Below are 13732 nucleotides of genomic sequence, written 5' to 3'. Positions count from 1 at the left end.
AGGGGAAAAAAAAAAAGAAAGAAAATCCGAAACGAAACCAAGAAAGCAAATCCTCCTCCCTTCCCCTCGCCCCCGTCTATAAAACCGCGACCTATGCTCTCACGCGCGGACCACACAAACGCAAGCGCAACGCAAACGCAGCAAGCGACGCCACCCCCCACCCACCTCTTCCTCGAGAAGAAAAGAAAACTGGAGGAAAAAAAAAAAGGGGGAAGAAAAAGAGAAGAAGAGGCAGGCAGCGGCGGAGGGACGGCGACGGGGGTCCTCCGATCTGGAGTCGCGTCAAACCCCCCCGTAAAATTTCCCCCCTCTTTCCACTCTCTCTCTCTCTCTCTCTCTCTCTCTCCCTCCCCCGCCGTCGGTGTCCTGCTTCTTGATCTGCGCCTGCGGATCGACCGATCGGTCGGTCGATCCGTCCCGATCGATCGGTGGGTTGTGTGGGGGGAAGGGTTCGGTTTGCGGTGATCGGTCGCTGATTTGGGTAGGTCTCGTTGGGGTAGGTCTCGTTGGGTGAATTTGGGTTGGGGGGGGGCAGCGATTTGGTTCTGATCTGTTCGGAGATTGTAACAAGAGTGGGTTGCGGGGGGATTAATTTCTATCGTTTCAAGGCATCGATGAACGAGGAGCGTCAGGAATTCTCCCCTTTCGTGGGTTGCTGTCCTTGTCGTTCGTTCGTGTATTGATTTGTACGGAGGTCTGACGATGATCGATCCAGGATACATATGAATCCGTTAGGGCCAAGTTTGCTTGATGCCAACTGTGCATGGATCACTGCGCGATTTTACGCTTTTTAGTGTTTATATAGAAGCCTGTGGTTGAAAATAGTCCATTTCTATGGTAATTTAGGAGATATTCACCGTAATACATGTGATGAAAACTTATGTAGTGCTGAATCTTTATGCAATCATGAATGCTATAATAAACTCACGCACGCTGTACATGCGTGCTCACTAAATGTTGTGGCTCAAGGACCTTTGTTCATTTTTCCTACAGGAAACTTTACCTAATTCTAGTTCGTACGTGTAGATTTGGTTAGGAACGTTTGAAATAGATGGATGCATACACGTACATAATGTATTGAAGGAGATCTAATATTTTCTTACGGTAACTCCTGTGTCTAGCATAATGAGATAAATTGGAGAATGGCTACAAAATTAGCCGTTTGCAGCTGAATATGTTTGATTATAATGGTTTCTGCAACTCCTGTCCAAACTGATAGAAAGTATGGTGAATTTATGTTTGGTCCAGATGAACCACAATGTGCTGATACCTATTGTTGTGTCTGTACAGAGTTGTTTTGGATTCTTTATTCTCGTCACTGGATTCTGTTTACGTAGATTCTGCTTACCTAGTTTCTCTTTTACTAACTGTAAACATTTTTTTTCAGGATTCCTATCGTGAATACCATAACCATCCTTTGTTCTTTTGAAGTGTTCAGTGCATACAACTGCTCCCTGTAGGTTAGTACTAGCATTCTGTCCAAAGATAAGTTAAATGTACTTATTTGTATATGCTTAATGATGTCCCATTTGTTCGTTTTTCATCTGTTGTTTTGTTTGTTTGTGTACATGTTGCCAACACCTCTTCTGCATTTAAACAAACTTTCTTGATTTCTATACACCATAGAAGACCGAAAATAATGTTTTTAGGGGGGAGTTCTGCAGTTTGTTCTTTTTTAGTGCAATCTTTGTTTAGGAACCATGGATATAATGATTCAAGAATAGTTGTTGTTTAGCTGCACTTTCTCATTCACTTGTTTCGTTTTTTTTTCTAATTATTTTATGCATGAGATCGTCCTCACTAGTCACCACAATACTTTCTTTAGGACTAATATTTATTTGGAAAACTAAAATCTGATGCCTGCTAAATGATCTGAAATTCATTTTTATACAGTTCTTAATAATTGTGTTAGACCTGACTAATTTGCCTTGGTATTTTGTTTTGGCACTTCTAATTTGGATCATTCATGTTTGTTGTTATAAAATTGATGGTTTTTAATGAGTATATAAGGATATGTTTAGCAAGGTAATGTTTTTCACTAATTGCGTAAATGCTAAGTTTGAGACACTGAATAGTTTTTCCTTTTCAAAAATTCTAACGATCAAGTGAATTCAACACAGTTGATTTCAAGATGACAAGTAGGAAAAGTAACAGATCTACAGTCACATCATGCACTGCTCTGCATATGGAATGGGACAGGATTTCTTGCCCTATTTGTATGGAGCAACCCCACAATGCTGTTTTACTTGTATGCAGTTCCTACAAGAATGGCTGTAGATGTTACATTTGTAACACAAGTCATCGACACTCTAATTGCCTAGATCGATTCAGAAAAATGAATGGAGATAGTAAGGTCCGTGCTTCACACTCAACCACTTCGGTGATTTCAAACTCCAATAACAGAACTGTTGAACGAAGCTCTCACTATAGTATGATTCCCAGACATTTACAAAGCCCAAGACTAGGAAGACATGTCAATAATGCTAATAACCAAGAACCTGCAAATTCAACATTACCCGTAGAAGATAGCATTTTAATGGAAGAATGTCATGATGCCATGCAAAGTTCAGCTGACTTGAAGTGCCCTCTCTGTAGAGGTTCTGTATCTGGCTGGATTCCTGCTGGAGAAGTGAGGAAGTATCTTAACGAGAAGTTGAGAACATGTTCTCATGATTCCTGCAAATTTGTTGGAACCTACGAGCAGCTGCGTGAACACGCTAGAACCGCCCATTTGCTTGCAAAGCCTGCACATGTGGATCTTTCGAGGAAAAGGACTTGGGATCGCCTTGAGCGTGAACAGGAGGTTGGTGATGTCATAAGTGCAATTAGGTCACAGAATCCTGGGGCAATAATAGTTGGTGACTATGTTATTGAGACTAGAGATGCGATGTCTCCTGATGAAAACACTGGAGATGAAAGCAACGATGAGTGGTGGCGCGACTCAATAGAATCACCTGATAACAGGTATAACTCCCCTAGGCTCTTGCCGAATGAAGCTCCAGAATCATCAATAATCTGGGCAGATGAAAGGCATGGACTGCCAAGGTTTCAGCCTCAGAATAACAGAGTGTTGCCCCGGTTTTCGTTCACCAATAGGAGCAGCTCACGGTCAGATTGGCACCGTATCCGACGGCCGAGTAGACAGAGCCTAGCGCGTCGAGGCTTGTTGAATCGACCCTACAGGAACAACAGCGACTATCATGGCTTTCGTCCCCAGCTATTTGATCAGCCGAATGGTAGTAGCCATCGTTCAGGTATCAACAGGAGCCTTGATGACCCATCATTTGTGCCCAGACGGCAGCGTTTGAGATACACCCACAGGAGCCATCATATCCGTGATTGATCTAAAGCAGCATTGCTCTTGCTGTATAAATTAATTTGGCAAACAGCCAAAGCTATCCTTGTAAATAGTAATGCCAAACTCAAATTTATTTTTCTTTAGTTGGTCTACGCTATATATCAATGTATATTATCCAGCAGTCTAGTCTAGATGCAAAACTTTGCTCCTTAAATATCATCTTCGGTACCGTCACTTTCGAATGCAATTCTTTGTTGGCTTGACCTAGCTTCTCTTACAGATGTGCATTGGACCTCTAAATTATGATGTGCATCGGTGCATTGGAGTTTACTCGATCGCTTCTGTGTGTGTGTGTCCATTCTTTATGACGACGTATCTTTTACTAGTTCGTTGCTGTATTCGTTCCTTTGCTTAAATGGAACACGTTGTATCGTGCAAGCTTGCAATGCATGATGACATGGTCGACTTTTCGTATTGGATCGTTTAGTATATGCTTTACTAGCAAGAAACTGAAATAGTAAGATCCACACGCTTCCCCCTCTCAAATAGAGAAAGAAGAACCCTAGGAGTGCGGGAATCTTGGCTTCTGATGACAAAAGAAAGCTTAGCCAAGTCTCCCATCCGGTTACCATGCACTTAATTCCCCTTTCTGCTTTTAGTTCATTTCCCACAGTTGTCAAAACCAAATATTAATTTAATTGTTGCTATCATTTTTTTCATAGTTATTGTTATCTTATTATTCTCAACCTCGACATCACCTTGGATGTCAATGAAAATAAAAATGTTTGCTTGGCTTTTATCGATGGACCGACTGAACACAAAAGATATGTTAGACCGTAGGCATTGTGAAAAAAAAGATGATGATCTTACTTGTGTTCTTTGCTCTGAAAGGAGGAGATAAACAAGACTGCGTCTTTTCTTTGTTTGTCCATTTTGTTTGGAATGTTGGCAGCACTTGGGTATCAGTTGGAGCACCAATGTCAACTTCTTCGAGATGATAGTTTTGGCAAGAATGTGCTTTGTAATGAAGGGTTTCCTTGGGATTTTCTTTATAGCTTATTGGCATTTTTGGTAACAGATAAATGATTTGATATTTTTTTAAGGATGGAGGATTCAGTTCAGGAGAGAACTTCTCTTGCATATGTGTAGAATGAAGGACCTCCTTAAACACCTAGTGTTTGATTGATTACAAACTTTGTAATTTTCTTCATATTTTTCTATGTCCTCTTTGTATGAGATAAATATTTTTTTTATAAAAGCTATACCGTTGGGCAAAGCCTGATAGTAATTCCCATAAAAAGAAACTTGGATGTCAATGGGGAATGGATTCTAATTGCTTGAGGGGATATTATGTCGTGTATCTTTTCCCCTAATTCCAATGCAAATAATTGTGAAAATTTTCAAAAAAAATGCCAATATAAAGTATATTGACATATATTAGTCCACTAAAATTTAAGTTTAAATTTGACCTATACATTGAGAAAAAATTTAGGTGTGAATAGTACCGTTACTATTCATACGTTGAATTTGTTTTTTCATATGTCGTGTGAGTGGAGTTTGGACTTAGAGTTTTTTTTTGAATGGTATATATATGTTGTGTGAGTGCCGTTAAATTTTTTTAAAAAGATTTTTTATAACTATTCCAGTAATTTTAAACAAATGAGGAAACATTGGGATCAAAATAGTTTCCCATGTCAATGTCTAGAAAACCTCTTCCGCTTCAATTTTTATTTGACTATTAAAATTGCATTCTTAACCTCAACTTTCCACCATTAAAAATAATATAGTGATATCCTTTTTCTTTGACAGACAGATTAAGCATCTCATTTTATTGGGTAATTAACACATCTTCTAAATGAGCATTATATTAAAAATTTTAGGGAAAAAATCCAAATAACCCCTAACCTTTGGATGGAAGTAGTCCATCTAGCACCCTGAACTTTGAAACCGGACATTTGCCTCCTAAACTTTACAATACCGTTTATATAACCCCCAAGGATGATTTTGCATAATGGTTTTTATCTAATTTGTATATAAGTTGGATGAGTTTAATTACATGTCATACACTTTGAACATATATATTAAAATTTTGACTTAAATGTTTTTTCTCCTTATTACCTCCCGCTTCCAAACAAGTACCAACATAATAATAGCATGATATTACTGTATAAGAATAAAATGATGATTTATAACTGATCAAATGTAAATATGATATATTAGTTATTCAAAATTGTTCGTTTAAACTTCCAAAATATACAAAACCGTCATCTAAAACCACCTTAGGGGGTAATATGGATAGTATGGCAAAGTTCAGTTGGGTTGGATGTTCGGTTTTAAAGTTCAGGGTGCTAGACGGACTTTCATCTAAAGTTTAGGAGGGGGGATATTTGGACTTTTTCCTAAATTTTAGTGTACCTAAACTTGTAGCAAAATAAAAAGATAAGGTTAGCACCTCACGGTCATGCGGACCACGAACATACAACACAAAAGAGTAGTATTTATGATGGAAGAGAGTAGAAACATATGAACATACGTAAAAATATAGTTGTTTTTCTTCTATTGCCACCCAACAAGTTAGGTGAGGATGTGGAGTGCCAGTTTTTATGCAGGAGTGGGTTGTGTTAGCTGATCTGATTGGCATTGTTCTTGGTGTTGTGTGGTGATATTTTTGGATCAGTTTTTGGAGTGGGTTATTATCTGTGTGTGATGCGACGGGAGGGTCGATGGATGAAACTCCCATCATTAGTAGAATAGGTACAAGTTATAAGATCTCTCAAAATCAAACTCAATTCATTTGTGCTGTATTAGAGCACAAATGACTATTACACCATGTTTGGTTTCTTTCAGCTATTTTTTTTATCTCTTGCCAAATCCCATATTCCCATATAGATCATATCATTTCAACATTTACGTGTGCCACTTCTTTGTGCCATTCTTCTCAAACATCTCCCCTCTTTCACTCCCTTCACCCTCCTCGAGCAGTCAAGCTCATCACGTCGGCGAGCAACCTTGGTCACGGTGCCGACTTTTGGAGATTTGCCCACTGCTGCTATCCTCATGCGTCTACAGACTACAGCCTTGGTGAACAGGAGATCAGCCCGTGGCCTACCATCTTCACGTGTTGCTCCAGATCTGGTCTAAAGCTCCAAGGAAAAAGTACATCGGAGGTTCATCTTGTTACCGAATTACAAAATCGTCCTTCAACCAAAAAATCAAATATATGGCATCCCTCAATTTACAAAACCAGGTCACTCTAGGTACTTAGACGGTTTTGTCCGACGTGGCAGCTGAGTTAGCGTGGGATCCATGTTAGCCCCACATGTCAATGACTACTTCCTCTCCCTCACCACCTCTCTTCCTCTCTTCTCCTATCCTCCCCTTCGAGGAGCACGGCTGGCCCTGGAGGAGTTGGGTGTCGCCGATGACGGCGTCATCGAGCTCGACCGACCGTCCCCATCTTCTTGATGACGGCCAATGGGGAGGAGGGACGGCGTCGCGGGCGCGGCCGGCGGTCGGCAGGGAAGGAGCATGGCGGTCTCCCGGCCACTCCTACCCCCGCGAGCTCACCGTGGTCGAATGCGGCCTCGAGCTCAAGGTCGTCATTGAGCTCCCGATTCATGGGCTCGGTGACGCCGCCATCGATGCCCACCTCCTCTTTGCTGACAGCTGCTCTTTCCCAATGCCGTGCTATCGCCACACAACCTAGGTTGCTCCTCCCGCCCCCGATCTAGAGTCGTGCCGGTCCCAGTAGCCTATCGTTTCCAATAGTAGCGATGCTGTGGCCTATGGGGTGAGCCAACGAGCTGGAGAGTTGCGCGACCAGAAAGCAATGGATGGATGGATTCATCAACGGCAGCGACGCTGGAGACCCACGAGGAGCTTCCTCCACACACTCTCTCCCCTCAAACTCTCCCCACCGCCGTTGTCGTTGGTGCTCCTTTGAGCCACCTGCCGCCGGCTACCACTCCAATCCCCAGCGCCGCTGCCGTCGAGGTCACCTACTCCTCTGCCCTTTCTCCCTGCTTGCGCAAGAAATTGAGGAAGATGAGAGAAAAGGAAGAAGGGGATCTGACCAATGGACCCCACCATTTTTTATTATTTTATTATTTCTTTCCTGATCAAAATGCCATGTAAGCACCTTGTCAATGTTACGTGTGATGAAAATCCACTCAAAGGAGCCACGTATACGCTATGCCAGCCAAAAACATGGATAATACCGCTGAGAGACCTTGTTTGTACTTGTGTTTGGAAGTTAGAGGATGTGTTTTGTATCTGGTTTTGGCCTTTTGGGTTGAGAGATGATTTTGTAATTCGTGTTCGGTGATAAGATGAGAGATCTTGGGTGTACTCTTTCCAAGCTCCAAATCACATTTGTTCGTTGCCAAGGTTCGTCCAGTTCGCCTCTCCTCTGTAGGCGCTTGGCTCGACCTCCGGTCCAGCCAGATCTTGAGTGAGAGGTCAGGCTAGAAATAAAAAGGCGAGCTCCATGTCCACCTACACCTGAACTCGACCGACTCGCATGCTTAATCTTAGCCTACGAGCAAGGGGCCTGCTCACCAGCACAAGCTAGCTTGAGCCTTGAGGAGAAGGAAGCTAAAGAAGAGGAGATGGACTCGCGACTGTTGCTATTTGTCTAGCGTAGTGTGGTGGTGCACACCGCCCTTCACCTCTGCCGGCAACCGTGGCAGCCTGTTCACCGGCGTAGCGAGCTCAAGGCAGAAGGGAGAGATTTTGGGAGGATGTAGAAGGGTACATGATGAAACCTTATGCAAATTTACCTGGTCTTAAGTGAAAATGTCTCTCTACCCCTTGTTCAAATCAACAAGGAAGGAAGCCCGCGCTGATGCGCGGGTATTTTATGTTTTGATGATAAAAAGAACACTAAAAAAGAAGTATTATCTCACCATATTCATCTTAGATATTCACTGTAGGAGATGGTAAATTATCATATAATGAGAACTAAAAAAGAAGAAAAAAATACTTATACCGTGAAAGTGAAATAGATGATAGACTTTGATACACTAAATGATAATAATGTCTCTCAAATTTCAAACAATAATCACTTAGTCCTGCTTACATGTAAACTCACCTATCACACCTATCACCACTACAGATTATTATTGTCTTAAAAGTTGGGTCCCTTTTAATAAATGGAATTGTTTTAGTACCATAAAAAGAGCCTAACACATTAGTAATACAATAAAAAAATCACGAATACTTCAGACATATATAGTTCTCCATGTCTTATGTCCAAATGTATTATAGATAACCATCAGTACCAATTAATAGGGTAATACGATTAGAATTAAATGTGAATGTCTCCCTAACATGTGAAGTCGGCTGACACTACCGAGTACCATGTGGAAAAATATTTGCTCGAGTAACAATCTCTCACTAACATAGGAGTTAGTGGGTTTTGATATATCTTTTTTATTATAGATCCGAACTTTTGTTTATTTTTCTTTATTTTTCCCCGTGCAATAGTACATTCCTAGGTAGCATCCATATATGTTTTTTTTTCAGCGAATAGCTTGTACTAAGTATGTAAGCTTAGGCGGACAGATCATAAGCATACAAACATAACAACTTTTAATCTGAGCATCGAGAGGGGATCATTATTTTTTTCCTGATCTTGCATAGGTAGGTATTATATATGTTTTTTTTGGAGAATGGTGTGTCCTAGGTATGTATGCAATTTTTTTGGCTTTTATCTAGCAAACATTTTGTACGTATTTTTCTTGTCATCGCACAGACACTACTTCAATCTGCTAATGACATTGACAATGGGCACAACACTACAATTCTGTACTGTGATTATGGATGGATACTTTTCGATAGGTGTACAAATTAATGCACAGATTATGCGTCGTGCTAAGTTGTTATATGTATAAGATATTCATAAGGCAGGTTTGTTCATCTTGCCGAGACCAACTTCTACAAAACTTCTTGTGCATAAGAGTTGTTCAAAACGAAAAATTCGCACACAAATAATTGTGTCATACGTGCACGTGCAGTAGATTAGTAGGGAGGTTCTTTTTCTACACCCTATTACGTACACGGAAGAAGATTAGGAGTGGTGGAATTTTAAAAGATCTAATCTAACGGTCTAAAATAATGGGTCCACAGACTTAAATGAAAATAGAAGGTTTGGATTTTTCCTGCCACGTGGCGATCTAGGAGCGTTTATAGGATGTCCATGTGGCGGTTTGAGAGTGTTTGTAGGAAGATTAATGGACTTTTAGTATATAATAGATAGATAATAGATAGATAGATAGATAGATAGATAGATAGATTGAGATCCTCTATATCAATGTATGTGCAGTATTGCGCACTGGACATGTAGACCCGAGGGTCTATGGGACCCACATATTAGTGAGCAGTACTGCATATGTAATACTACAGAAGATCTTCTCTCCATCCAAATTCTGACATGCTCCATCCCAAAATATAACATATTTTTTTTTGGATGGGACACATTCTAGTACTACGGATCTGGACATAGAATGTGTTATATCCAAGCAAAATCCTTTATATTTTGGAACGAAGCAAGTAGATAAAAATATACGCCCAAGCCAAGGTATAATTATCTCTTAAAATAAATAAAGATAGTTGCAGACGGCGAAATGTTATTCTCTCTCTAGATTGTCCAAGTCTTGACATTTGCTTTGGTGGCCAGGACGGAAAGCACTGAAGTAATTTGTTTGGACATGCCAGGATGTAAACCACGGAGGAGACACACGCATACAGTTAATTGGAAGAGCAGGCACTGATGACGGTGCTCAAGGAAAGCTTTGGCTTTTTTGGCTCTTCTCATGCAGAACCAGATCAGCTCATGCATTCAGACAAACAGTACCTTCTCCTTTTGCCTTGCGAGATGTGCTTTGACTCATGCTCACATACCTGATGCAATGCAAACAAATCATCTGAATACTGAAATTTCAACATGGTTAATCATGTGGACAGAAAAGCAAATTTTTGCCTCTAACTATTACCTTAGACTTTATCCGGTCAAATTAATAAAGTCAAGGTATTATTTGTTAGAAATAATCGCTATATTCTAATGGAAAAATAGTGGAGAAATTTCTTTAAAAAAATGCTCCGTATAAATTCAACAATAATATTTATATACTTGGTACTGGTGGCGGTTGCCACTACCACTCCTGCCCCTTTTTTTTTGTGAAAAATTCAAATACACTTACCTCTTGCTATGAGAGCTGAGAGATAGAGAGTAGATTTAGGTCCTGATTGTTTCAGTTTAAGGGTACCTTTGAATCGTAGGATTGAGAAAACATGAAAAACGTAGAATTTTGATAGGAATGTAAGTGTAAAATAGTTGATTGCAAAACGCATGAAAAACACATGAATAACCGTTTGATTGAATCGTAGGAAAAACCTAAGAATTGGATGAGATAGATAGACTCAAAGGAAAGTTACCAAGAAGTTGAGGGCCCCTTTGATTTGGAGGAAAAACATAAGAATTTTGGAGAATTTCAATCCTACAGGAAAATTTTCCTATGAAGCCCTTTGAAACAAATGATTGAATCCTATTCAATCATTTGAAATTCCTATGGAATGGATAATCCTATAGAGATTTTGGAGGAAAATCAATCTCTTGGTAACTTTCCTCCAAAATCTCTATAGGATTGTCCATTCCATAGGAATTTTAAAGGATTGGATTGGATATGATTCAATCCTTTGTTTCAAAGGGCTTCATAGAAACATTTCCTATAGGATTGAAATCCTCTAAAATCCCCATGTTTTTCCTCCAAATCAAATTGGCCCTAAGATTATTGTAATCTAGATTATTGAGCCATATTACTATAAGCTGGATTATAATAAGCCGACATAGAATAAGCTGTTAGCTATTTGATTATCTGGATTATTAGCTGTTTGTTAGCTGTTAGCTACCCAATAATTTAAAAAAAGCACCTTTAGAGTGGATTGCCATATTATAATAACCTAGCTTATACATTATAATAAGCTATCTGTAGATTCTAATAATTTTAAGCTAAATAAAAAGAGCCTTAGGCCCTGTTTGTTTCAGTTTAAGATTATTATAATCTAGATTATTAAATCAGATTACTCTAAGCTGAATTATAATAAGCTGATATAGAATAAGCTGTGAGTTGTTTGTTTCTCTAGATTATTGGAGGCATCTAAGGGTAGTGAGTCTTTAGCCACTCAATAATCTGAAAAAATCTCCTCCAAAGGAGATTATTAGATTATAATAATCTATCATAATAATCTACCTGGTTGTTTCAGCTTACTCTTAATAATCCAGATTATAATAATCCTAATCTGAATCAAACATGGCCTTAGACTAGCGATACAGAGAAATTAGAAAGTAGTAGCCTAGAACTTATATTTTTAACTATAGAGATAGTCTAAGGGCCTGTTCACTTTGATGCCAAAAAATACCTTACCAAATTTTTGCATTGACTTGCCAAAATTTTGGTAGGATTTCTTATATAGTTACCAAAATTTGGCAGCAAAGTAAATGTAGCCATTTTTTTGGCAACTATACCGAAATTTGGTAAGGTTGAAAATAGCATAACAAATGAACAGGCCCTAAGCTTTCCTGATGAATGTTTTTGGAGTAGATAAGAATGGTTAAAATAAACAATGGTCTCAGCCCATGATAAAGTGAAAGCGATTATTTTTTTGCAACATACATACCTAACTAATATTCATATTTATTTTAAAAACAATGATAAAACAATATATTTTTATAACTTTCAATCCCATAAGAAATTACAGGCATTCCATCATTGATTTTTCTCGATGATGGAAGGATGACATGAAGGTGAAGTTTGAGAGGGGCAAGGGGATCTAGCTGTCTGGCGCGTGGGACCCTCCGACAAGAGAGCTCGTTGTCGGTTTTGCAAAGACCAGCTAGCAGCAGCTGTGTCTGTGCCTTAGAGAGATGTTGATGGATCATCACTGGGCCATTAATCTGAGGTACTCCTACGTCTAGTACATTAATTTCAGCCCACGTGTTCACAGTACTAGGTTTTTGTACTAGAAGTTTAGACGAACTGATTTAGTTTAAGTAAATCTTGAATTTCAAACAAAATCTGAGCGGATTCATTTCTACCGCTATGTGTGTTGAAAAGAACACTCTTTTGACATTAATTGTCTACATAATCGAAGAGCACAATTTTTTTCCCCGAAACTAATTAAGGGCAGAAGATCTACAAATTCACCAAAGAATAAGAACAGAACATAATTGAACACCATTGTTTTGAACTTTTTTATAGTAAAAGCAGGAGCTTTGCTCTTAATTGTTTTGAATATTTATATGTTTCGAAAACTGGAAGTCGATTACTAGTTCTCAACTTCCGTATACTCTGGACATACAGTTGATATTACATCAATGTCATATAACAGTTGCGAATAAGAGAACAAGCCAGCTTTCTATATTAGTTGACCAAAAATTGGTGCGAGTTGGCTAGCTAGCGTTGTAGCAAAAGTGACCAGTATCTTTAGATCTAAAACAATTTTAAGAGGTCAATATATGTAGTGCCATTTTACTCCAGTTTGATTGAAAACATAATTATGTAACAGTTTTGTTTAAATCCACACACGGTCTGACAAATTTGTGGGATATACGCGCGAACTCCATATATAAATTTATTTTACCTCAATCTAGCTCACATAATCACACAAATGCAGGATCTTGTTGCTCCTTTCAGATTCCCATCCTCCAATATGCTTTCAATGAAAAATTAAATAGTTAAACCATTAGTCGATCCATGCAATCCAAAAGACAAATCTATCAAGAAAAACAGTTCCAGTATATAACTTAGCATCAATCATGAACTTTGAATTTATATGCCATAATGAGCCTAAAAAGAATCATATTTCAGAAAATAGCAGCCAGCCATTCATGTCAGACCATTGTCTGAACCTTGAAACAATCCAATTTAATTACCACTAAATTACATTTTTCTTGGGCTTTTTCTTTCAATATGCCTACCTGGGATGGAACTCCAGGACATGGGCAAGATCCTTGCCCTGAGCATCCGGCCAGGTCACCTTCCTGCTCACCACCAACGACACCCTGTTCTTCTCTTCCTGAGCTGCAACTGCAGCTGGTGGTGCCTTCTTGAGGTTGCTCTTCACAGGCTTCTTCTCTTCTGGATGAGGAGGAGCTGCTGCTGTCCCATGAGCCTGCTGCCTGCTGCCATTGCAGGCTTCTGCTGCTGGAGGTGAGCTGTTGCTGGGGGAGCAGGAGCAGCCATGGCTGCTGCAGCTGCTGGGTGCTGGAGGTGCATAGCAGGAGGAGCACACAATGGGAGGGAGGATGCACCTCCTGCACTCAGCACCTGCAGGGGTTGCCACCTTGATCTCCTCCACCTTGTCCCAGTCTCCAGGTTGAAAGAGTTTAGTGGGAAGAGAGAGAGAGAGGGAGAGGGAGTGCAAATGCTGCAAATG

The 13732-nt window shown here is 39.7% G+C and overlaps 1 protein-coding gene and 1 long non-coding RNA gene across 9 annotated transcripts; one reads left to right on the top strand and one right to left on the bottom strand.

Moving 5' to 3' along the window:
• The first annotated feature begins 112 nt into the window (after positions 1-112).
• LOC4343039 (uncharacterized) lies at positions 113-3561 on the top strand. Of its 8 annotated transcripts, none has more exons than XM_015791822.3 (4): positions 113-294; positions 1388-1460; positions 2257-2353; positions 2443-3561. In XM_015791822.3, the coding sequence occupies exons 3-4, from the start codon at positions 2340-2342 to the stop codon at positions 3341-3343; spliced, it is 915 nt and encodes a 304-aa protein (XP_015647308.1). In that variant the 5' UTR covers positions 113-294; positions 1388-1460; positions 2257-2339; the 3' UTR covers positions 3344-3561. The 8 variants fall into 8 exon arrangements, 7 of the variants coding, with proteins under 7 accessions (XP_015647308.1, XP_066168429.1, XP_066168430.1 ...); XM_066312332.1 differs by having other exon boundaries at positions 2121-2353; XM_066312333.1 differs by having other exon boundaries at positions 113-481.
• Positions 3562-9873: 6312 nt separating this feature from the next.
• Positions 9874-13732, bottom strand: LOC107281690 (uncharacterized). The gene is made up of 3 exons (XR_010742338.1): positions 13275-13732; positions 12938-13009; positions 9874-10198 (listed from the first exon to the last, which is right to left on the bottom strand). It is a non-coding gene; the product is annotated as an uncharacterized lncRNA (long non-coding RNA).

The sequence above is a fragment of the Oryza sativa genome, chromosome 7, assembly GCF_034140825.1.
Source record: "Oryza sativa Japonica Group chromosome 7, ASM3414082v1".
In the NCBI taxonomy this organism is placed as follows: domain Eukaryota; kingdom Viridiplantae; phylum Streptophyta; class Magnoliopsida; order Poales; family Poaceae; genus Oryza; species Oryza sativa.
Note: the sequence above shows the minus strand (reverse complement) of the source record. Positions and strands in the feature narration are given on the sequence as shown.